Below are 26,287 nucleotides of genomic sequence, written 5' to 3' on the forward strand. Positions count from 1 at the left end.
AGTTCTAGGTTGCTTCTCTCTTTGGTTAGCTTCCACCCGTTGCTCCTTGTCCTGCCTTCAGGCGCTTTGGAAAATAGCTTGACTCCCTCTTCTTTGTGGCAGCCCCTGAGATATTGGAACACTGCTATCATGTCCCCCCTCGTCCTTCTCTTTGTTAAACTAGACATACCCAATTCCAGCAACCGTTCCTTATATGTTTCAGCCTCCAGTCCCCTAATCATCTTTGTTGCTCTTCTCTGTACTCTTTCTAGAGTCTCAGCATCTTTTTTACATCGTGGTGACCAAAACTGGATGCAGTATTCCAAGTGTGGCCTTACTAAGGCATTGTAAAGTGGTATTAATACTTCACGTGATCTTGATTCTATTCCTCTGTTAATGCAGCCTAGCACTGTGTTGGCTTTTTTGGCAGCTGCAGCACACTGCTGGCTCATATTTAAGTGATTGTCCACTAGGACTCCAAGATCCCTCTCACAGTTACTACTATTGAGCAAGGTACCCCCTATACTATACCTGTACATTTGGTTTTTCTTGCCTAAATGTGGAACCTTACTTTTTTCATTTTGTTAGATAGCGCCCAGTGTTCAAGTCTGTCCAGATCCTCCTGTATCCTAAGCCTGTCTTCTGGAGTGTTGGCTATTCCTGCCAGCTTGGTATTCCTGCCAGCTTGGTATTCCTGCCAGCTTGATCTCTCCCAGGTCGCTGGGTGAGAAGGAAGCTGAAGGACTAGGAAGACCCAAGGGGTGAGAAGTAGCATCTGGGATGCCTCAGGGTGGAGGAAGCCCAGGGAAGGCAAGTCTGGGCCTACAGTAGGCCTCCCAGGGCCTCCCTCACCCCAAAGGAACCTTGTACCTGCTTAACAACCCATATGTTTGTTTCCACAACTACATCAGGGAGAGCAGAGGATGAGTGTCATCACCACTTGCAACCTTAATGGGCAAGCTCCATTATGGTCGTAACTCAAGAACTGCCTGTGTATGAAACTAAAAGATGTATTAAATTCTACAGCAAATATAATGGGCATAATTCTGCTTTACAGAATATTCAGAAAAGATTCTGCTTTCTAACTTGTGATGCTGCCAGCTATCTTGGTGACAATCTGCGAGGAATTGGCTCAAAGTTTGTTAGCTCATCCCAGATGCTGACTTCATGTTCAGAATGTCCTACACTTTTTGTAGATGCTGAAACCGTGAGTATATTTACATACGCAATCACACTAAAGCAGCATGTTTATTAGAATTACGTGGATGTATAATTTCATCATATCTTTTCATGATCAGCATGTCAGTTCTTCTGAATATCTGTTCACTGGATAATGAGAGATACATTGCATATTATGAAGTATACAATACAGCCTTTAATGCACAATTATATTTTATTTATTTTTATTTTATTTATTTGTATCCCATTTTATTATTATTTTTATAATTAACTCAAGATGGCAAACATATCCAACACACCTTCCTTCTACATTTTCCCCAGAACAACAAACCTGTGAGGTAGGTTGGGTTGAGAGTAACTGGCCCAAAGTCACCCAACTGACGTTCATGCCTAAGGCAGGACTTGAACTGACTCCCACTTTCTAGCCAGATGCCTTAATCACCAAAATCTGTTTTTGTATGAATTACCATGTCAGACTATAAATGGAAACTTACATCACCAAAGTGCTACCATTCAAATTCCAAACCATTTTCTTCATGAAGAAGGCTAAACTAGAGTCTGAAGGTTGAGTCATGGCACCTATTTTCTTGTTAGCTTGGGACATTTTACTGGTCACCCAAGCAGCTTCATCAGTCAGAACAAGTTAGTTAGGCAGAGTCCTTGGAATGTACCAATTCCTTACACATTTCTTCCCCAAAGTTCATTGTGATATATCAATGCAGATTTTCAGTCATCCAGGTAAAATTGTTGATTGAGTCATGACAACTAGACCTATTTTCTTGATTTTTGAGATGCTTCACTGCTCATCCAAGCAGCTTCACCAATCAGAGTAAGTTGGTTAGGAGGAGAGGTTAGTGCAGGAGGAGTTAGTACATTCCAACGATTCATAGTAATAGAGTGGAGTGGAGTGGAATGGAGTGGAATAGAATGATAGAGTTGAAAGGGACCTTGCAGGTCTTCTAGTCCAATCCCCTGCTCAGGCAGGAAACCCTATACTATTTCAGACAAATAGTTGTCCAATCACTTCTTAAAAACTTCCAGTGTTGGAGCAGTCACAACTTTTGGAAGCCAGTCATTCCACTAATTAATTGTTCTAACTGTCAGGAAATTTCTCCTTAGTTCTAGGTTGCTTCTCTCCTTGATTAGTTTCCATCCATTGCTTCTTGTCCTGCCTTCAGGTGTTTTGGAGAATAGCTTGACTCCCTCTTCTTTGTGGTAACCCCTGAGATATTGGAACACTGCTATCATGTCACCCCTAGTCTTTCTTTTCATTAAACTAGACATACCCAATTCCAGCAACCATTCTTTATACGTTTTATGATCTCTGCCTAATGAATTTACTCTGACTGATGAAATTGCTTGGCTGAGCAGTGAAACATTTCAAACCAACAAGAAAATAAGTCTAGTTTCCATGACTCAGCCTTAAGATAACTTTACCAGGATGACTGAGAATCTTCATCAGCTAGACCAGAGAGTTTATCTGCAACATCTGATCTCATATAAAGCAGTGTGCCTCAGACAAAGCCACTTCTGCATGACTATTCCAGAGTTTAACTCTTATGGGATTGTTCCTACTGATTTTCATTACTCAATGAGAGCATTTTTACCAGTGTTTGAAAGAAACAATGTTCATTGAAGCATCTTTATTTTTTTCCAGCTTCTCTCTTGTGGGCTTCTAGAGAAATTAAAGTTTAGTGTCTTAGAACTGCAAGAATACTTGGATACATATAATAACAGAAAAGAAGCAACACTTTCTGTAAGCATGATTGTTATGTTTTATCTTATGTTGATTTTGTCTTATTTTTAAATCAAAAATCTGGAAGGGGATTAGTTCATCAGTAAGCCATTTTTTTTAAAAAAAACTTAGAGCTAGTTACACTGATGTTGTATATTCATTACTTTCAGAATACATATCTTAAAGATTTTAACTTTAAAAACTTTATCACATTTTAGGAAGTAAACAAGATCTATAAATGTTTTTAGGGACTGGAGTCATCATAATGTGATTAAATTTGATTAGGTTATAATGTAGTATCTACTACATTTTCATTCAAGAATTTTATATTCAGCACAGTAATGCATCAATTCTTAGATTTATCCCAGAAAATATTTAGAAATTCAGTAAAATGTATATTATCTCAAAAGTATGATTTTTAAAAAATGGAAAGATTATGTCTTTTGTGCTAATGCCTATATAAATATGTGTGAGTGTGGATGTGTATGTATGTATGTACACACATATATACATATATATTGTTTTTTTACAAACAGTGGCTGGCAAACTGCAAGGCAACTTTTTCAGGGGGTTCAAGAGATGGGGTTATCACCTGTCAGCCAGGAGATTCAGAAGAAAAGGTAATAAAAATTCTGGTTATATGGTATTGTTTCTGGAAGAAGGTTTTTGTGTACCTTGTGTTGGTTTCAATTTCAGTCTAATACCATAGCAACTATGAAACTTAATATACAGTAAGCAGATTCTGAATTATTCTCACACATGCTGAGGGAAGGTTTGTACTGCCATAGTTTTTTTTTTTAACATTGAAAAATCCCTTCTTCCTTCAAATTCCCATCAGTAAGCCACCCACCTCAACCAAATGCCAATAATGGGGAAAGAAACAATAGTTTCCCTTTCTAGGGCTGCCAGCTTCTTTCTAGGGTGAATGCCTCTGATTAATTTGAAGGGAATCTTCAAATGGACCAGCCTCATATGTCTTTCAACAGCCATCCTTCAGCTGTTTCAAAGACCTTTTTGGGTTATTCATGTGCATATATACTGCTCAAAAAAATAAAGGGAACACAAAAATAAGACATCCTATACTGCTGTGTTCCCTTTATTTTTTTGAGCAGCATATAATACAGAGATTAGCAGCAAAGGGTCTGTGCCTGCTCCTGCATTCAGAGGTGATACAGGAAAGACCATTCAACCATTCAACCATTCAACATTAATGACTTTGCAAACTTTGACTATTTTGCACTCATTACTATCTAATCAGAAAGTAGACATATATTAGTGAATAGGCTTATGTCTCACTTTGGACCAGAAGGCAAAAAAGTGCTTTGAAACACAAGTGAATGTAGTAGCATTTGTCTGTAGTGCCTTAAAGCAGCTATGCCTTTTCCAGGATCATTCATTTACCGCAAAAGCATCTTTTTGCCTTCAACTTGAAAATATTCCTTGAAAAAGCATGAAAGGGATTCCTCCAGTAATCTAGACGCTTGGCTTACATTTCTCTTTGGGAAAGAGATGGAATAAATGGCCAGATTTATGTAGGTATGTATGTATTATGTTTGAGGGCTTATAGGTCAGTCTTCCAACGCTGAGCAGTTTAATCCCCTAGCTGGGATTAAAATCATACTATTAGTTTCAAAATAACTACATCAACATAAAAAATGTTCTAATCATTTAAGATTACCATACATAACATATTAAGTGGTGAATACTACTCTGCTCATGACTGCTGACTTATCACATAAATATATGTGAATAATAAACCAAGGATTTCATCATTCCTGACATACCTAGTGTACAAAGATCCTGTCCAATCCTGTGATTCTATGATGCAAATCAGTTGCTTTAACTTGTTCCACTTGGCATAGGGCATAATATCCTCTTTTCTTCTGTCTTATATATATTCCTGTTTAAGAAGCTTAAGGAATAAACCAGCACTGAAGACATATTGTAATATTAATGGACTGTTAATTCTAATGTCTTGGTATGAATCCAGTGCTGAATAATACACTGTCCATAGCATGTTCAGAGTCAAGTGGTGAACAATATATTCTGCATTTACATATTTCTTTACAATGTGTGGAAAGTAAAGCAGTACTGAGTACTTATGGCCTAATGCACTCCTGGCAAACACAGAATAGTTTCCTTGCCAAAGGCTTGGAGATAAATTTCACAGTAGTTTTTTTTGAAAAAATAGAATCAGGAAGAAATATGAATGAAAGCAGCATATCTGCCATAACTGAAAAGAAATAGCTGATATCCAGGATCTGTAGAGTGCAAGTAATGTTACAAATATCAACATGTGGCTTCAATGTATTTTTTTCCCCTGTAAAGTTTTGAAGACTGTTGATAGCTTTTGCTTTTTTGATTTATTTGCAAATTACTCTTTCAACTTCCTTTCTGTCATAATTTAACTGTGCTATTGGTCTAGTAGTCACTGCTAAAAAATTTGCTTTTAATTTCCCACATAATTAGTTTCCTCTCTTTGCACTGGGTCTCCTCCCACTATTTTTTGACCATATGCATAAAATAATAACAAGAGAAAGTAAACCGTTTTCCTTATTTTTGTACGTGGAATTAGAGAATATTCAGCTTTAACTTCCCAATGGCATGTCTACCTTTCTAGGATAATGAGGTTTGTAGTTTCTAAGCCTCATAGGATTTAGCCTGTAGTAATTACTTAGTGAAAAAGCATTTATTAATGATCTATTAGTTTGTCCTGGCATGCCATAAGCTTTATATAGCCATTTGCCACAAATTAGGGGTTTTTCGAAACTAACCAAATCTAACTAATGTAATTAAAACTGAATTTCTCCTGCCTTTTCCCATCCAAATGACAATATATTTTAATTCACAGACCAAAGCAGCATTCCAGTGCCGTATTTTGTGTCTCCTCTGGACACAAGTTTACATTATTAGAATGTGCTCATTCATTTACATTGAGTAATTCAAAGAAGATGATATGTTGCCTGATTATTGTTTTTATATTAGTTAAATTAAGTATGCAGAGAGTACCTCAAATCATGCAGAAAGATGTTGTCTATAAGACAAACTCTGACAAAGATCTGTCAGATCTCTCATCCCTTTCTATCTGATTTCATATTTAGTTCACCAAACCAGATTGAACTAGTTAAATGAAATTTTAAAGGATAAATTTTTATAGGTATCAACTAAAGCAATAAATCCTTAAAACTGTAGTGTTTCTTATATTAATTAAGTTAGGATTAATCCACCAATAACTGTCTGTAGTTGATTACAGCTAACAACTTTGTCTGGTGCTAACCTGTGCCTTTGTATAATATTGTACAGCAAGGCAACTTTCAGTCAAATATGCAGCATTATGGTATTTCAGGATACTGCTGAGTAATTTAAAATCAAGTTATTGTTTTATTTTACGGCAAACAGTATTGATTTCATTCTGGCTAAGGCAGGGATAGGCAACCTTGGCTCTTTTATAACTCGTGGACTTCAAGTCCCAGAATGCTGGCTCAGGAATTCTGGGAGTTGAAGTCCACGAGTCATAAAAGAGCCAAGGCTGCCTACCCCTGCTAAGGAAACAGGGTGGTCATAAAGAAAAGGCTAAGTAAGGAAAAATAGTCAAATCCTGAAGGTATGAGGTACAAATTTAACACAAATTTGTACAGGTAGTCCTCAACCTATGACCCCAATTGAGCCCAAAATTTCTGTTGCTAAGCAAGATAGTTGTTAAGTGAGTTTTGACTGATTTTACAACCTTTCTTACCATAGTTGTTAAGTGGCACGGTCATTAAGCGAATCTGGTATCCCCATTGACTTTGCTTGTCAGAAGGTTGCAAAAGTGATCACATGACCTCAGGACACTACAACCACCTTAAATACATGCCAGTTGAATTTTGATCACATGACCAAGGTATACTGCAACAGTTGTAAGTGTGAAAAATGGTCATAAGTTGCTTTTTTAAGTGCCATTGTAACTTCGAACAGCTGCTAAATGAATGGTTGTAAGTCAAGGGTTACCCATATGTGGTGGAACAAGAGATCCTGCTAAGACAAAACTTTTAAATGCCAAGAATTCATTGTTCTTATCCAATGAAGCAGTGGTAGAAATTTTATACAACATATTTATAAAATGGCATACTAATGCTTAAGTGAAGAATAACAGTTTTTAATTATTTTTGAGGGTTCAAGTATCACCGTCATAATTTAGTATAATATTATTAAACGTAATAGCTATTATAGTCATAATAATTAGGTAAGTTCACTGCCTTAGTTATATATAAAAACGTGAGATAAAAGTCTAATAATAAAGATAACAATCTAATTCAAAAAATGTTTTTTTACTTCTGGGTATATAAACTCATACATTTTAGGATTTGTGTCCGATTATCATTATTATCATCAAAATATATCCAAATACTTCAGTTTTAGCTAGATTGTATAGGTGTAAATGCTGCATTTCTTAACCTTACTTTCCATGGCAAGTTAATTATGATTTTTTTCAAATATGAACTGCATATATATAGCAAGATAAAATCACTGGTTTATCACTGTTGAAGCAGTAGATCTTTGGAGGAGGAATCATCTTTCATTTCCTTAGGAATTTTTACAAAGCTTCAGAAATGTTTGCTTGGTAGGGTGCTCTCTTTCTCCATTTCTTACAGTGATGGAACACTGGTCCTATATGATGATCAAGAAGGTGTTGGAGATTAGAATCACTGATCTAGGAAAGATGGCCCCAGAGTAGATTGTTCCCACATACTGTGTTACTTACTGACAGCTGAATAGATGTTTGAGAAAGAACTTTCTTGAAATAGGTGACTGGTGCTATTTTATTAGGAAAAAGAAATATTATACAGGCTCATGATTCACAGAACCATCATCTTTCATATTCTGGTTGGGTATAGCATGACCTAATGCAAATACAGATGGTTTGTCAACAGTTTGAACGCTGTGGACAGTTTAATTTCACAGCTATCCTAAAGAAATATTCCTCTACATTATCTTAAGTTACATTTTAAAGATATCAATACCCTAGGAATGATAGCTTAATTTACAAATGGCTTTCAGAAATAGGTTAACTATATTTAACATCTACGGTACACATGAGGCTTTTTTGATCAGAGTCAGCAAGTACAAAATTGTGCATAAACAGATGCTTTTAAGCACAACACAAACGAGGTTGAGGTGGGGCTGCCATTGTTTTTAAATCAATCATATTATTTTATTTTTTATTTTATTTTTAGAAAGGTATATGCGGCATATTCTATCATTGCTCCAAACGGATTACAACATACAGAAAACCTATTAAAATCATATAATCACCATTTTTTTAAAAAAAATCTAAAAACACGAGGAGGCTTTAAATCTTCTCCTAAACTATAATAAGTACGTGGCAAAACATGCTCTATTGAAGAGCTGACAGTGAAATATCCTGCAAATAAGTTGGGCCTGACCTATTTCAAAAACCGGGCAATCCGGCATTATATGTTTGCTTACTGCTTAGATATTGTTTGAAACCTGCATGATACTAAAAGAGTCTAATCAATTTGCATCCACAGCTTTTTAAAATTTCCTAAAATGGAAATTTTAAGATTATGAAAACACAGACTTCATAATTCCAACATTATGTCCTTTTTTGTAACCTTTTCCTTCCAGTCTGTTGCATCTTGCTGGTGAAGATGTTGGAAATCACAAGCTAGTATATTATTTGGCCAGTTCTAATACATATTTATTATGGGATTTGATTTTTTTTCTTCAGATCACTCTGGTCTATAAGAGAATTGCGGCTATTGATTTTACAATTATTATTAAGATTTCCGAGCCATGCATGTTGTGTAGTTGATACATCCTGAATCACTTTAGCAACTCAAAATAAGCTCTGCTAATTGTAGTAAGAGAGTAGTAGGAATGGCTGTGCTTTTCCAGTTGCATGCATTACACTGACACTTTACTTTCTTTCCTTTCCTTTTTCCTGTGCCATGCTTGCTGTGTAGCAAATGGAATCTCTTGCAGTAAGTTAAACATTCTTTTCATATTCTTTGTCCATTAAAAGATGGACTAATAACACTGTTTTTAACTCTTAGCATGTTTCTCCCTTTTCACTTTCTTATTTATTCAGTGTACAATCATTGCTATTAAATAATTTGTTTTTATTTTATTTTACTGTACAGTTTCCCAGGCTCCATCCTTTGAATGGAGCTTTCTTTGTTTATACATTCTGACCATGTCACATTTAATTCCAATTATTATATGAATTTTATTTGAAAGTATATTAGCCTTCTTTAATTATCAGGGCACTCAGTTGCTGCTCTTCTGAATAAATCAAACTAATATAATATTTTATTAAAGAAAGTGACTTGTTTCCTGATCACATCAGCCATCACTGCAGCAAACTAGCTACATTACTATTTCATATGAGAGGACTGTTATTTGTAGCTTGAATTGGTCATTTCTCTCGAGGACTAGATATCTAGTTAACAATTACATATTCACTACATATGCTCATGATGCAGGAGAGGAATTCAACTGCTTTTAAGTGGCTACTATATAATGAGTTATAATCTTGTAACAAATGATAATCTATCACCACATGAATTGTTATGACATTAAGTAATTGAGTTTCAGAATTTACAGTAGTCATTTGCAGTCACCTACAAAAGCTATAGGGCAATAATTCTGAATCTGTACTCAGCAAATCATTAAAGTAACCTATTACTATAACCTATTAAAAGAGTATAGGTCCTTTCTGCAGTGGACATCAAAATAAAATTGGGTCCAAATGATATAATAGCATCAAATTCTCACAAGGTTTTGACTTTACAGCAAGTTCATAAGATTTCAAGAGGGAATGCTAGTGAAACAACAACAGTAATAATTCTAATATAATATTACAGTTCCACAGTTTCTGGTTTATGTGGTGAAGCCTTTCAATGAAAATAAAATGTTCCAGATAAATGAAAAGTTTGAGGAACAGCTGCTATAATTTTTAAACTTAGGGAATTATCATAAACATAAGTAAACCAGGTAACAAATATAATTTAGAGTAAAACTTTTAATTTTAATTTATCTGGCTCAATTTAAGCAATAGTTCCCATAAAAATTATTTACCTATTCTCAATATCTGAGTCAATAACATTCACTAGTTTTAGCAAATAATGTAATTTATTCAAAGGGTCAGTCATTCCACGAAAATAGGAATGAATCACAATTACAGAATCCATTGTGCTATTTCACAATGAGCCAGGGGTTTTGCAATGAAATCAGCTATGAGCCCTGCAACTGGGAAACTGAACATTTCAATTATGTCTAAACTATATTTTTTCATAAGAATCTTTATGTTTCATAACCCATGCTTTAAAATTCTATTGTTTTAACAAAACAGAGATAAGATTAGCCAAATTATTTTGACAGAAGACAAAACAGTAAAATAAAATTAATAAAATGGAAAAAAGGCTTTGAAATTTCTTTTCATGGCCATATAGGAGAAGAAAAGGGAGAATACAGAGGCCTTAAGCTGTTTCCTATCACAATAAATTACAGTTTATGATACCAGAATGCAATTTCTGATACTACTTGAAGTAAAAGCACAGCTTGTCTGTTCTTAAATTTTATGTCATAAACTTATAAAACTAATGTACATTGTATTGAGATGAAATAGATGAAATGTTAAAGTCATTCGGGTAATGTTAGCTTAATAAAAAGAAATGATGTAAGAAGAGACTACATCATAAAGTTTAATAAGACTCAGCATTTCAAGTCCTACAAGATAGAGCATCATTATTAACTTCATATTGCATGGGAGTAAGAAAGAATGGCTCGCAACTGTGTTCATGGCCGAAGAAAAAATTATATCAGGGATAACTGATATAGAGGCTTATATTTTAGCAGCTCTGCTGCTCTAATTCATCATCAGCCTAAAGAAATATTAAAGCAAATGATGTAGAAATAGCATACGATACTCATAATAGCTTCATATTGTTTTGTAATCCTTGAGTTTCTATTGCAAAGCACATTATGGAAAAATCCAAGCTGTCACCTTTTAATAGTAATTCTCTCTTCTACTATTTTTTTTTAGCAATTGGAACTGTGTCAGAGATTATATAAGCTGCACTTTCAGTTGTTGTTGCTTTTTCAGTCATACTGTAAACTCATCGGACAGGTGCATGAAGTTAGTACAATGCCAGAGGTATGTAGCAAGAAAAAAAAAAGACAGAAGCATTTTTTCGCTGGAGTAATTGCTATATTCTTCTGATTAATGTTTATTTCTTTCACCATACCAGGTGAATTTTAAGTACCACATTTAAATTTTGGTGGACAAGTATTGTAATGGAAAGAATGATTAAGAAAAATGAATAAGAATTAAATATTTTTTTCCTCCTCCCCCAGTTTTTTAACAGTGTAATGCCTATGTAACAGTCCCCCCACATTTCCTATTACAGAATCATGTGCCAATCACACTCCTATATTTTTATTGGGCCCCAAACACATTATGGTCTGCAGATTGTCTATTAAGCACTCTCTTTTAAAATTGTAAATGTAGAAAACTTTAGAGCATTTTGTTGATTTTATGTAAATTGGTCCCATTTTTAAAAAAAGTTTCAATTTTTTTTACATATACATTTTGCTTCTCCTTTATACAGAGAGAGAGCTAAAGTCGGTATGCACATCATTCTCTACACCCCATTTTTTTCCCACAGGAATGTTGAACAAAATATTGGCAAAAAGTGTAATATCCCTCGGTTGAATTTAATGGCTGAGTAAAGACTTCCCTACCCTAATTTTAATACTGAAACTATAGTATTACAGTAAGCTGCATGTAGCATATAGTGGGCTACTCTTAAATAGGTTTGTGGCATGGTTTTTTAAAAGCATAGCTCATCTAAATGCTATATATTTATTCTTCAAGTTATATATTTATTATATTTATTCTTCAACATTAATCATGGAATTATGAAATGGTAGAATCTACTTTTCATGACAGGATAATAGTATTATTTTCCTTGGAATTAGTATTCTTGCCCTATTTTTGTCCAAAATAAAGCAGAACCTAGCCATCTAGACGTGTAACGTGTAACCTGCAGGTAGAATTACTGATGAGGTGCCTTGTCTTCATACCTCAAGGAATTGATGTTTAAATTGAAATAATCTCAATACAGCCTTTTAAATTTAATAGTACTAGTATCAGCGGACCCAACTGATATATAGCTGTAAGCTGCAGTCTACAATAACATATTGTTATAATTGGTTTTCATGAAGTCAGAAGCCAACACCTGCGGTATCTCACCTAATTTTAAAAACAAGGGAAAGTAAAGTTTGATGTCACTTTAACAGCCTCATCTTATGAGATTTTTCAGATTTTTTAAAATTATTGACACAGTTTTTCCCACCTCAATTTATAGAGAGTAGACTGTATAAAGGAGGTTAAAAATACGATGGTAACAATACTGTGTATTGTGGGATTCATGGCCCAGAAGTCATGGACCTAAGAGAGTCCACCTCATAAAGCCATTCCCAGAAGTAGAAACAAAACCACTGGAAAAGAGTGTGTTTTATTCTGATAAAGGATGCCATGTTTAATAAGATTCACAATCCATTTATTCCACTCTCACAAAATACAAACATGCAAATGAAAGGCAGTGTGGTTTAGTGGTTAAGATGCTAGACTAGAATCAAGGAGCTGCAGGTTCTTTCTCAGGCGTGTAAACCAATTGGATAACCTTGAGTCAGTCATTTTCTCACAGCCGCCAAACAATGACATAACACAGTATAAGGGTTTGCAACAAGCCAACTGAAGAACAAAACCCTTCTCACATCATGCATTGATCTTGTAAACTGGGCAAATATAGCACAAATGAAGTAGACTCTTTAACCAAGCTAGACCGAGGCTTAAAAGAAATAATAAGATAGCATGAAGTACTGTGGAATATATAGATCTTATTTTAGAACAGTGGGGTTGAAATGCTAATGCTTAGAGCATTGATTTTAGTTTAAAAAAATCTTAATAAATCCATAAAGTTGGATTCATATCCAAATATTTGAGATTAATAGGGTAAATAAAATTTTATTTTACTTAATATCTATTACATTTTTTAAAAGTAGGAATGAATTTACAATATATTTTCTTTAACTTGTAAAACTCCCTATATTCCTCCCCAGGTTTTAAAATCAGGACACGATGTATCAAATATATATTTCACTGCATATTCTTAAATTAATTTTCATGTGGATATTGTTCCTCCTAATTTAAATAATTCATCTGTCCTTGAATTTTGCATCTTTTAAATGGGAGGGAGAAAATGTACATTGCTGAAAATGATTTTTCTTCTTCCACAGCTGCTAAATATGTCACGAGAACTGAGTGAGTTAAAGAAAAACCTTAAGGAAGCTAGTGCTGCCATTGCAGTTGATCCATCGATTATAGAAAGTGGTACCTCTGAACCCATGTTCACTTCTACAGAAATAGCTATTCAATTTATGCTAGAGTGTCTGAGAAACAATGAACTTGGAAAAGCTCTACACCAAATAAGAGAATGCAGGTACATTAGAATAGATGACTAATGTATCATATTTTCTATTTTCTTTGAAGAACAACTATCAAATACTGTATGTTTTTACTGAATAATACTGAATATTATTGCTGAATTTATATAGATGGTTCCAGATTAAAGGGATTCATTTCAATCTAATAATTGAGAAATAAAAGGTTCTGTGCTCCCATTGTTCATCAGGTTTCTCTACATGTTCAAAAAATGTGCGCCGCCATGTGCAAAAAAAAAAAGTTCAATCAATCAATTCCAACTTTGCAAGATCTTTTTTTTCCCGCGAGAAGTTGAAATTGACTGATTGAACCTTTTTTTTTTTTTGCACATGGCGGCGGAGGCCTAAAGTGAAAAGGTTTTATAAAACCCAGCTGAAGGCCTAGGACTGGGGTGACGGTGCATGTGCCCACAGAGAAGGGTCTGAGTGCCGCCTCTGGCACCCATGCCATAGGTTCCCACCACTGTTCTAGTATGTTATGCCAACTTAGTGGTGAACATACTCATGTATATCTACTGGTTTTGTCCACTAAACTATCTATGTCTTGGTTTTCAAGCTTCTTTTGCATGGAATATCTACATGAGATAGTACCAAAAGCCAGCCCACCCCCAAAAGAACCGGCATATCTGTTTGGTTTGTATTACATTAACTTGTAAAACCCAGTGGGTTCATGCAAATAAAAAAACAGAACCTGCTTTATACAAAAAGCCAGGAGTTTTAAAGTTACTTTACTAGGTAATAATGAAGTTTCTTCCTCTTCCCTCAAAGGAGAGAGAAAAATCTTGAAGAGGAATCTTCTTAAATGTGTTGCATATTGTAATTAGTGCCTTTGCATTTTCCCTTCTTTTTGTGATATCTATAACACTGGTGGTTTTTTCCTAACTTTTTTACATGTTAGGCACAGAAATAAAGAAATGGGATTTCATTTGCATTAAACAGCATTTCAGTAGCATATCCTGTACTTTTGTTTCATTGCAGGAATTTATGGCCGAATGACATTTTTGGAAGCAGTTCTGATGATGAAGTCCAGACTCTATTGAATATTTACTTCCGGCACCAAACACTAGGGCAATCTGGCACTTATGCGTTGGTAGGCTCTAACCAAAGCCTGACCGAAATCTGTACGAAACTGATGGAGCTGAACATAGAAATCCGGGACATGATCCGGCGAGCTCAAAGCTACCGCGTGATCAATTCTTTTCTTCCAGATTCCAGTGTCTCTGGCACGAGTCTCTGACAAAAGTCTTGTGCCCCCTACCTCTTTCAGGCTGGGATTGCTTCCATGCTGGGATGAGATGGTTCAGTGCATTTTCAGCTTTCGAAAGAGTTGGTCAAGTCATAGTCAATCTTGTTACTTTTACAATATTTTCCAAGAAAAGTTGGGCAGTGTTTTCAGAGTGCAGTCATAATATAAGGACAAAGGTAGCATCAAATCCTTTGTTCTGAACTACACACCCAAATGACTTTCACAGGGCAACTGCAATTCACTACTGAAGAAGTGACTTCCTTACATACCAAAGACTACTACACTGAGCAAGACTTCCTTTCTAGAAAATAGTTTTAGATATCAAAAGTGCAATCTCTCCTTCACTTTAGGATTTTTTTTTAGTTTTGTACATTTATTCCTTTGACCAAGTTATTAAAAACAGGCAGAATGAAGCTTAGCGACAAGATACTGAAAGACTGTCACTGCGAAAGCTGAGAGCCTCTGCATATGAAAATTGTTGTAAAGGACTACAGATGTGCACTGTAATTTAAATATGATTAGTGTATCTTCTAAATAGGGAAAAAATAAGCTGCTACGAAGTACATTTGTTGATGTTGCTAGGCTACTGTCTTGGAAGGTACTAGATCCTATTTCATGAGGTCTGTTATGAAGACCCAAGTACCTATGAATGGACTAAGATTTTTTTTTAAAAAAGATTTTGGCTGCTTTTTACTAGAGAGTTGCTTTTATGTATATTTATATTAAGAATGCTGGTCTGGCATAAGTTGTCATTTTGTAGAAAAATATGTCTGATTTAAATTCTTTTGAACTGGTACATGCATCTTTTAATTTTAATGTACATTTGGAATATAACACTGAAATTATTAAGTACAGATCAGATTTACTTTCTATTTTCAAGTGGGGGGTTGCTTATTAGTAATATATGTTCCTGTTTTCTGCAATTTGTTTTTGCACTTACTGCTGTAAAGAGTTAAAATAAGTGCATGTAAGTTATTTGCACATTTGAGACACTTTTATTCCAACATTGTGTCACTTATTCGCCCTGTAAATACATTTAAAGGTTTTTGTGAATTTTCTTTTAATATTTTGATCATTAGATCTCAAATATAAAAATCTATATATGTATGTGTGTGTATGTACATGCATACATACATATATCTATATACATACACATTAGTGTGTAAATGTACTAAATTGTAATGAGTTTATGCTATAAAATATATGGAAACAATTCTGTAAGAATATTTTGAAATCAGGTTTTTAGTTGGGCTTGAATCAACATGTAAATTAGTCCACCTTTTATGTGCTCACTATGCATCCAAACATTAACCTGCACAAATTGATATAAATTTAACAAAATCCCTTAAAATTAATGTATTCTTGCTCAACCGGTTCTCTCTAGCTAAGCTTTGTCAATCTGGTGTCTTCCAGAGATGTTGGGACCACTAATACCAGAATTTCTAACTAGAGAATATACTGGAATTCTGGGACTTAAAGTCCAAACAAGTGGGAAAGGAACCAGGCTGAAAGGGCTTCTGCAAATATATGAAAATTGTTCTCCCTTCCTCAAAACAGTAATTTGAACATATATAAGGGAAGCAAAGTATTAGTTTGAATTGTAATGAAAAAGTCAAGCTGTTAAGAAATACATATTATGTTATGCAAAATGTAAGTGTACTTATTCTGTAACACCACGATTGAGCAGAATGGGCTCTATAGGTGTGAACCTCTTCCTGCTGGATTGTGCCACCTTTATTATAGAAGCCAATTTAAAATTTCATTTCCTAAAAGTGATTCAAACAGGAATTAAAATAGTGTATCTTTCATTCAGATTATAAAATCAACATGTCATTTGCTAGGTATTTATCTTGGTTTCTTCTCTCTATTGAGTTGGAAGAGAGACAAGCTTTATGCTTAGTGACTAAGGCCTACCATAATCATATGGATTTGGGGAGTATTAATGGGATATAAAATTATTTTTATTGCTTATAATCTTATGTGGCAAGTCCGTGTCAGCTAACCCTCATAAAAGCTAACATGAAGTGCCTCTTTCACTGTGTGACTCGAGTGCTGCCCTACTCACTTAGTTACTATTCTCTTAGAGGAATGCTTTGTAAGAGATTAACAAATGTTTCTGAGTGTTAGTAAATCTAATATAATTGAACAGATGAAGTTTATGTTTCTTCTTCATTGTGCTACTTATCAGCTCGTGTATAACCCAGGTTTAAACCAACACCATCATTTTTTTAAATGAAATGTCAACCTATGTACATATATCTAAGAACTATCAATCATGCATAATTGAACTATGCAACTTTACAACTTGTGTTGTTTTCAGTATAATTTTGCTACTATTTTTATCATCTGAAAACCACTGGAAATAACATGGAAGCTTCATTTAACCATCTATTTCCACATCTCTTTGCTAAAATGCAGCAGAAATGGGTACAAACTCATTGCACGTGCAACTACTCAGGTTACATTTTTTTTTGCATTAGTGTATGAAATAGATATGAAAATTTCAATTGTTTATGAAGAGTGGCCAAATCTTATCAATTTTTTCCTGTTTTTACATTGGTTTGAAATTGCATATTTAATCTATAGTGCTATGAAAATCAGTATGCATCTTTTCTAATATAGGCCTAATCATTTTTTTTTTGCAAATTAGTTTTGAAAGTAATGTCCCTCCTAGGATAAAAGTGCTAACATGTAAATAATTTAACACGAGCCACAAAATTTAAAGTACATTAGCAATCTGATATTGTCTTATATTATCAATACAAAATACCTAAGTAGACTAGTATGCTCAGGTATTTTTTCCTGTGTAATTTCAACAAGACAGACAGGCCATCTGATACTCAGGAAGACTACTGTGCTTTTTATTCCATTTAATGATTGTTACCCCTATCATATAAATCCATTACATAGTCTATTTTTCTTCAGTGATTTAAGACTTAATTTCATGTATAGAATGCCACAGTGAATATGAATGTATACTACTCAATCTTTATCAAACTTCAATAAGTTCAATTATATTCAGAATCCTGAAAATATATCACTGTTTCTACAAAAAGATTGCAGGAATATAATGTATTGTTTGCAAGTTTTAATCTGGCATGTAAAATCCCTCTAAGTTTTCCACCTATTTCTAATTAAGAATGTCAGCTTTCCCATCTCTTTTTAATGCTCATCAAGGGAAATACAATTTAATTAGAATTTAAGTTTTATTAATTAGGCTGTACAGTGATAAATTACAAATATATTTTAGCATTGCAAACATCTTTAGTCCATTATCCATTGCCAGGTCAGAATCCTAAAGTCAAATCCATATTATGAAACAAAGTGCATAGCTAAATGCAACCTCAGCATACAAACTGCACAGATCAAACAATGTATTTGAAGCTGTAGGTGTTGTCGCAAGATAATCTTTTGCCTTTACAGCGGCCACATAGCTCTTGACGGTGGGGTCTCTTGAGATCAATGTGCCTTTTTTTCTGGGGACAGGAGCAACGAGTCTTTGAACAGATCTTAGGATAACAAACTTTAATTAGTAGAAGAAATCAAAACCTATTTCAAAGTTTATTTTTGTTGTGATTATACTTAGTGATCTTTTAGAAACTTTTGAACTATAAAAGATGAAAAATATTCTATTAACTAAGGTACAAGTTAATCCTATTGCACAAATGTACCACAGATGCCAAATAACATTAAACAAAGATATACTTTCATAAGGATAAGCACCCTACACCCATGTTGAACCAGGATTAAGAAAATACCCTATATTTTTAATTGTGTAGTTAACAACCATCCTCTAAAGTTCTCTAATAAATTCCTGGGGTAGTTTTGGTTATTAAGAACAAGGAAATGAAGCATCTGAATTATCCATACCTATTGATGAACAGTAAGACTTAACAGTCATCAGAAGAAGAGAATTCATTAATTCTTCCAATAATAATTAAGTCCAAAAGTATCATTTGACAAAAATGATTACATTACATACAAATGATGTAATTTACTATAAATGTAAGTGCCTTACAGTTCAGATGCAGCAAACTTCCAATTTCCATGGGCTGACTGACCTGACATTCTGCCTATTGTATCCAAAGTCTGCGAAATGATAGCCTTTCTATGAGAAGTTTCAAAGTGCCACATTTATTGCCGTTATTTGTTGAGGTGGAGAAGACAACTTATGGAAGTCAATTTGTCTCAGATAATTGTATTGTATATTACAATATTATGATTCAAATAGTTTCTTAATACACTGCAATTTGTAAGCCAGAAAAAAATCCAAGTTTTTCTTTTTATACTAAGTTGCTGAATATCAAGTCTTACTTACATGGCACTGAATTGCTTCTACTTTATAAGGATTAAAGCTCTTCTGGCACTTGCGACAAAGCTGCTTAAAGTATACCTAGAAATGAAAGTGCTACATTTGAGGGGAGAAGTCTTGGATCAGAGGATCTTTAAAATGTAGCAGCAAAAAATTATACATTGCAGCACAACTGAAGCAAAACTGATTGTGCCAAACAGACATTAAAAGGTCTTATTCAGCTCATTTTATGATTTCCCATTCATTTAACATTGCATGATTTAACCCAAAGCAAAAAAACCTGATTCAGTGTATTAAAATGTAACTATAATTTATGTTCAGAGAAAGTGAACAAGAATATCATGAACTGTGAACCAACAACATGCTGCCTTCCAGCATTTGCAGTTGGTCACTGCTACAGCTAACAGTAAAAATTGCACAAAAACATCACTTCCAGTTTACTCTTTCAATCAGAACTGAGCCTAAAAAGATTCTGCAAGTTTGAAATGCAGTTACATTTTCTAACATGCAGTCCAGACATTGAATCCTTTTCTGAAATTTACACCTTAAACAATAGAAGCAACTTTTCTAATGTTCCCTTAAACATACCTTATTGGTTCCAGAAATGCACCATACATAGGCACTTTCCCATCTGGTCTTGCAGTCCTTGCAGTGAAAATAGCCATATTTCTGTTCTAAGAACTGCAATTGAAAGTTTTTCATGAACAGTAAATTACTAAATTTGCTTTGTAAGATTCTTAAACATTTACTTTAATCCATTAACATTTAAAGCATACTTTTTAAATGCAGAATTCGAGGAAAAAAATCCTATTCACCATATATTTACCTTGTTCTGTAAGCATGAAAAAAAATCATTCTCCAAATATTAAGATAAGAGTTATTTCTGGCCAAATACTCTTTTGTTCTACTCCCATAGCCAAATGCTATTCTATTTTGACATCTTCAAGAACTTTACACCCATTTCTCATGCAAGAGTGAAGTTACCCCACGTAACAATTACAGTACTACCCCAGAGAGAAAGGCTACTAGCAGAATCCTAAGTACTAAACTCAAAAAGCCAGAAGTACAGGACTATAAAAAGTGCTCTATATAATTCTTAATCCCAACATCTCTTGCGAATATACTATTAAATTCCATGCCTGTGTTTGGGGTGGGACGGGGACTCAGAGACCTGACAAACAAACATTACATCCTGGTTGCATTCGCATGTTCACCATACTCGTTGACTGGTTCATTTAAATGTCAGGCCTTGGCCCAAGACACTAGCGCAGTGTTTCTCAACCTCAGCTACTTTAACTGACGGGATTCAATTCCCAACTGGCTGGGGAATTCTGGGAGTTGAAGTCCCCACATCCCAAAGACGCTGAGATTGGGAAACATTGCACTAGCGTCTTGGGCCAAGGCCTGACATTGCACTAGCGTCTTGGGCCAAGGCCTAAATGAACCACTCAACGAGTATGGTGAACATGCTGGGGAATTCTGGGAGTTGAAGTCCCCACATCCTAAAGACGCTGAGGTTGGGAAACACTGCTGTAGGCAAAGAAGGCAGCCACGGTCTAGTTAACACACAAGTTCTTCCACGGCGTTTTGAAAAAACTCCCCCTTCCCGCTTTCACCAAAGCGGAGGGATTTCTAACCAAAAGCGCAGCGTCCAGCGGAAAACCACCGAGCCGCTCACCTGGAAGGTGGTTCGTTTGCCCTCTTCGGCGAAGCGACTCCCGCTTCGCCCAGCCTCGCCTCCTTTTCCAATCACCTGCTGGGCAGAGTATCCGACAGCGTGGCCCGGCAGCCAGTCCTCGGCTCCCGCCTTCTCTTCGGCGCCTCCGTCTCCCTTCTCCTCGACGGACGTTCCCTTTTCCTCGGACTCCTGCTTGAACTGTGGCGAGGCCGGCCGTTCAGTCGGCACCTTCGGTTTCTCCGCCGTTTCGGGCAAGGTGAAAAGGCGGCGTCCGAGCACGGGCGAGTAAAAGCCTGGGAGCGGCGGCTCCCGGCTGAGCCGGCCCGAGGGGCTTTGAGGTCGGACGGCCTGGAGCGGCCGGGATCCGAGCGAGCATTGCACCGCGGCGTCCGACTGCGGGTTCACCTGAATGCCCACTTCTTTGGTGTTGGCTTTACGGAGCCGCGGGGTGAGGCCCGGGCTGACGTGCGACAGCAGTGCCTTTAGCTGCGCTCGCTTGTAAGTGTCCAAATAATCCGGCGAAGTCACCGGAGGAGTCGAGGAAGGGGCAGACAGCACCCCTCGGTAGGCATTAGAGATGTCGCTACTCTTGCTTTGCTTCCAGCTCGGCTGCTTCTGTTTGGGCGGTAGCCTCGAGGCCAAGTTGTGGCTTGGGGTAAAGCTGCTCCCATAACTTTGATAAACGCTGTAAGGCGGATAAACGAAACGCTCCATGCTGGGATAGGGAGCCTGGTTTAAGGGGAGGCTTCCTGCCTGCCCTCTCTTTTATCGCTCCCAGGAGTGCCGGTTGCAATTAGTGCTCATTACTAGTGGCGAAAAACAATAAACGCTCTTCGTTAATCAAGGAACAGTTGTACTCGTTACGCTGGTAAAGTACGTTTGAAATGTATGCGCCGGAGTTGTGGGGAGGCTACAGGTTTGAACCCACAATCAATAAGGTGCATTCGCGCCATAAAGCGCTTGCATTAAATGTTTGCACCCAAGAACCATTCATGATTGGCTCGGATAGGTTTTGGATTCAGTTGGCTGTAAATGGAAAGATGAAACTACGACTTGATTCAGCAGCTCCTTTGAAGAAAAAGGGTTACTTTACCGAAAATTAAGTCGTACCAAATTATTAGGGAGTGGAAACATTTATTCCAAGATAGCACATTGGTATCAACTGAATTTTGGAGATGCAATCCAATAAACATCTAATATTGGCCCAGTTGCAGTATAAAAACCTGTTCTTCACAAACCTAGTTATCCAAACAACATTGGTTCTTTTGGTCAAAAGGTGATTTAGTGTGATGTGGAAATCCAAACAGTAAGAGTTAAATTATTTAATTTGCTCTGTGAATCCAGGCAATTTGACTCAATAAAGTAAAACTATGGGCCCTTTGTTTGCCTAAATGTAACCAATCCCCCATTTGTCAGAAAGCAACCTGGCCAGATTGTTCAGAACCTGGATGGTTCTGTTAGTCTTTTAAACAAGTGAGCATATTTCAACTAGCATTGGCTTGTTTTCTTTCATGTGTATTTTTACCACTTTTGGTGGAATATATGCATGCTCTAAAAGCTTTGTGGAATTTTATGATTGACATATTGCTTAGTAATATGTTAACTTTACATTTAACTGTTTAAATTAACAAACTTTAAAAACATATGATGAGGCATATTGTGGAAGCCATCATGTTGAAGATATAGGTCTCAACTCCAGGTTTTACTGAAGTCACAATTAACTATGTTACTATAATGTACTAACCCACAATAAACCATTTAATGGCTCATTGTTCATGCAAAACACTAACTCTTAATGTGATGTTTGGTTTTGGTTAAACATTGCAATTTGTTAACTAAGTTTATGGTGCAGAATCTTAAATTTTAATGTGTAATGACTTCAGACTTTACACAATATGTAAAATAAAATCATATTGTGGCTTAGCATCCAAACTCATTCAGATTCAATCTCAAAAGCATACCAGTGACTTTGAATTAGTCATCCACAGTATAACCAACTTCAAAGTGTCTAGAGATTCTCAATCATCCAGGTCATGGTTGTCCCCAAAATGCTTTTCCCAAAGGCAACTGGACTTTCTTGGGGTTTTTTCCCTTGAAAATGTTTGGCATCTCATCCAAGAAGCTTCTTCAGAACTGAAGTAAAACTTTTAAGAAAAAAAATAAGAAAGTTCTGTTGCCTTTTGAAAAACCACCTTTGAGGCAACCAACTTAAAGAGTGTTGCGGTGGGGAGAAACTGGAGAAGTGAGTGCTCTCTATATCTCCTTGAATTCCTAAAAGAAAGGCAGTATATAGCAAATCAGTTAATTCTGTAAAATGTAAACTTTTTTCACGAGATATTTGCAGGATCAGATTCTCATTGTTGCAGTTAATATAAGGTAACTAAAAGAAGTGAGTATATTTCAATGGGATATTTGCAGCTTTTTGAAAAAGGAGGGGGAGAGGATCTTAACATCTCCGGGGAGAAAAATGAAACTATATGCCTATCTCTGAACTATCAGAATTCCGTGGTTCGAGGCGTACTTCAAGTATTGCATATAAACCTACTTAAACTCCTGTTCTAGAACGGGCCAATTTTTTTTTTTAAAAAACCACAAGTTCCATGATCCTTTGCGGCAGGATTAAACCATTACAGTCTACCCGCTGGCTCTTCTCTTAGTTTTGGGCGTTCGCTCTATTTCCAGTGAAAAGCGGAGGCAAGAGCTAGGCTCCACCGTTCCCAGCGGGAAACCATTTGATTTCCGCTCGTACTGTGATTGATATCTACGAAAAACCTCCGGATTACGAGAGTGGATCAGCTGTGAGGAAATGACCGCCCTCCCCCCCCCATTCTAAAACTGCGCATGCGTCGGCGGATTTTGGCGCCTTCATTTGTCTTTCAGAGGAAGTTGTTGCTGAGATGATTTGGAACCCGGCGGTACCGGGGATTCATCGCTTGGCTACGAGGAACCTTCTTTCGCCCGTTGATTTTTTTGCTCTCAACTACTTTTCAGCGGGGTTGCTCTTCGGAGGTTCTTCTTAGCGGGCTCTCTTACTCAGAAACTCGCTGACCCATGAAGAGAGGCACTGAGGTGAAACGGGTGAGTGGAAGACAAGTCGGGTTTTCTTCCAGGGCTTGAGACGGAGAGACCCCGTAAAGCAGGGGTCTTCAAACTTGGGCCTTTTATGACTTGTGGACTTCAACTCCCAGAATTCCTCAGCCAGGCACGCTGGTTGAGGAATTCTGGGAGTTGAAGTCCACAAGTCATAAAAGGCCCAAGTTTGACGATCCTGTCATAAATGAAGCCTTGGCTCCTTCTCTATATCTGGGATGGTGCACCCCGTTGAATGATTTATTTGGTCGTTGCGAGATCTTAAATAGAACGATGAGCATTAAAGATTTTGTGCCTCCTGAAGTTTTTTTGTTTTTTTTTTACTCCTGCCGACTGTCTGGACAAGTCCCTGCAGTTTTCTTGGAGTGATTTTTCCAAGAGTGATTTTCCAAGATTTTTCAAGAGTGATTTGCTATTGCCTGCTTTCTAAGACTGAGTGACTGGCCTAAAGTCGCCCAGCTGGGTTCATGCTCAAGGTAGGGCTAAAATTTGCACACTTCTGGTTTCTAGCTTGATGCCTTAACCAACCTTAGACCAAACTAGCTCTAAGATGATTATGATTATATTTTCATTTCCCCTATACTGGATAATTAAGGTGGTGAACATACCTAATACTTCTGCCTGCTACTCAAATTACATTAAATTAGTACATGAATTAAACATTCCCAACTAAGTGTGTAGAGATAGAAAAATATTGGATCATAACCTTCCTGCAGGTCAAGTACAGACTTAAACTAAAATACTTCTATTTCTATATGCTATGCCAGCTGGTCATATAGTAAAATTAGTGTTCAGTGTGTTGTGCTAGCACAGCTGATTGGGGTATTTCATCAAACGGGGCCCAGTTCTGCAAAACTTGTGTAGTCGTGGCAAGCCCCATTGGATACATTTTTACTTGTAGATATTATATAAATAGAAGCATTTACTTCCAGGTATGTATATTAGGATGACAATGATAGGACTGATGGACTAAATAGGCATTCAAGTCTAATTTCCTGCAAACAGAAGCAAAGACTATTGAATAGGCTTGCAAATTTGTCCAATTGGGTTCAGCTCCCCCTATGTTGTACAGACTTATGTTCTTAGAACCCAGTTAGCAGATGTGGAGATGGGAAAGGGGTAGACTTCAGCTTCATTCTCCATAATAAGTTTTTTACAGGGAATGATGAAATACATCATTGATTCTGATTTCAGACGTAACATTGATTCTGATTTCAGAAAATACAAAGCTTCCATAGAATGGGATTTTTTTCTACTCTAGATTAGAATACAAATGTCAGTATATCAAAAAGGCTACTTGAAACATTTTTTCCAACTCCAAGCTTTTTTGCCAATTGCCATTGTTTTTTTACACTTTGTAAATTTCAGTGGGTATGTAGATAGTACAGATCCCTCCACCACAATGTAATTGGACATTAAACTTGATAATTGTAATGCCATTTTTTCTGGTTTTAGGTACACTATTTCCAATATCAGGCTTGATGGTAGTGGTTAAGGTGCTGGCCTACAAACCAGGAGATGCAGTTCTAGTCCTGCCTTAGGTACATAAGCCACCTGGGGGACTTTTGGGTCAGTCACACACTCAACCCAACACTCCTCACAGGAAGAGGGAATATTAGGTGTGTTTGTTGCTTTGAGATACCTATAAAGTAACAATGCTGAGATAAAAATCTAACAAATTTCCAATTATAAACAGCCAAGTTATTTCTCATGAATGTTATTTTTAGAATTTTGTCTTAATCTGCTGGGATTTACAGCAATTCCTAAGTTTGTGAAACTTTTTGAATTTTCAATGTTTCTGCATAAATATAAACCTAAAACATGAGAAAATTCCAGAGCTATATATTTGTATATGTAAAAAATGTGAAACTTTGCTTTTAGTAACATGTGCCCTCTTTGGTAAGCAATAACCAATTAAACATTTCCAGTAACTGTTGATCAAGCCTGCAAACAAACTGGAAAAAAATCAGCCCATTCCTCTTCAGAGAACAGGTTTAACTCAGGGATGTTGGTGGGCCTCCTCTCACAAACTGCTTGCTTATATCCTTTAACATTTTTCTACACTTAATGTAAAGATTTTGACTTGCAAGTTCCAAAAGCTTTTTTTTTTTTTGAGCTTCAGTTCATAGACATATACCCTGATATTTTCATGTAGAATTTGCTAGTACAATTCAGAATTCACAGTTCCATCAAAGATAGCAAGCTCTTGTGATCAGGAGGCCTAAATCATATTATAGGTAGACCTCAACATACGACCACAATTGAGCCCAAAAATTCTGTTGTTAAGTGAAAGATTTGTTAAGTGAGTTTGCCTGCATTTTATGACCTTTCTTTCCACAGTTAAATGAATCGCAGTGGTTGTTAAATTAGTCAAACTGTTATTAGGTGAATCCGGCTTCCACGTTGACTTTGCTTGTCAGAATATAGCAAAAGGGGATCACGGGACCCTGGGGCATTGCAACCATCAAAATATATGAATCAATTGCCAAGTGTATGAATTTTGATCACATGACCATGGGGATGCTACAACAGCTGTGTGCAAACTGGTCATAAGTCACT

At 36.2% G+C, this 26,287-nt stretch overlaps 2 protein-coding genes across 2 annotated transcripts in view; one reads left to right on the plus strand and one right to left on the minus strand.

Annotated features, from left to right (window-relative positions):
- FRY (FRY microtubule binding protein) overlaps window positions 1-16,789 on the plus strand; it is a 147,575-nt gene extending 130,786 nt beyond the window's left edge. Inside the window, exons 54-59 of the mRNA XM_015815247.1 lie at window positions 1,037-1,186; window positions 2,816-2,914; window positions 3,430-3,513; window positions 10,941-11,051; window positions 13,199-13,401; window positions 14,381-16,789. Coding sequence (XP_015670733.1) covers window positions 1,037-1,186; window positions 2,816-2,914; window positions 3,430-3,513; window positions 10,941-11,051; window positions 13,199-13,401; window positions 14,381-14,639 — 906 coding nt within the window. The 3' untranslated portion in view covers window positions 14,640-16,789. The remainder of the gene's footprint in view (window positions 1-1,036; window positions 1,187-2,815; window positions 2,915-3,429; window positions 3,514-10,940; window positions 11,052-13,198; window positions 13,402-14,380) is intronic.
- Window positions 16,790-17,973: 1,184 nt separating this feature from the next.
- On the minus strand, window positions 17,974-21,352 carry ZAR1L (zygote arrest 1 like). Its single transcript, XM_029284012.1, has 4 exons — window positions 20,639-21,352; window positions 19,549-19,641; window positions 18,967-19,041; window positions 17,974-18,157 (listed from the first exon to the last, which is right to left on the minus strand). The coding sequence occupies exons 1-4, from the start codon at window positions 21,350-21,352 to the stop codon at window positions 18,014-18,016; spliced, it is 1,026 nt and encodes a 341-aa protein (XP_029139845.1). The 3' UTR covers window positions 17,974-18,013.
- Window positions 21,353-26,287: the final 4,935 nt, after the last annotated feature.

The sequence above is a fragment of the Protobothrops mucrosquamatus genome, unplaced genomic scaffold (genome assembly GCF_001527695.2).
Source record: "Protobothrops mucrosquamatus isolate PMUCROS unplaced genomic scaffold, P.Mucros_1.0 scaffold327, whole genome shotgun sequence".
Classification (NCBI taxonomy): domain Eukaryota; kingdom Metazoa; phylum Chordata; class Lepidosauria; order Squamata; family Viperidae; genus Protobothrops; species Protobothrops mucrosquamatus.

Excerpts from the sequence above, each read along its gene's own strand:
- ZAR1L (XM_029284012.1), bottom strand. The coding sequence starts at position 21,352 with ATGGAGCGTTTCGTTTATCCGCCTTACAGCGTTTATCAAAGTTATGGG. Across the intron at positions 19,042-19,548 it reads GCATTTCTGGAACCAATAAG|GTATACTTTAAGCAGCTTTG; the intron begins GTATGTTTAAGG and ends TTTCATTTCTAG. Across the intron at positions 18,158-18,966 it reads TAGAAGCAATTCAGTGCCAT|ATCTGTTCAAAGACTCGTTG; the intron begins GTAAGTAAGACT and ends TGTTATCCTAAG.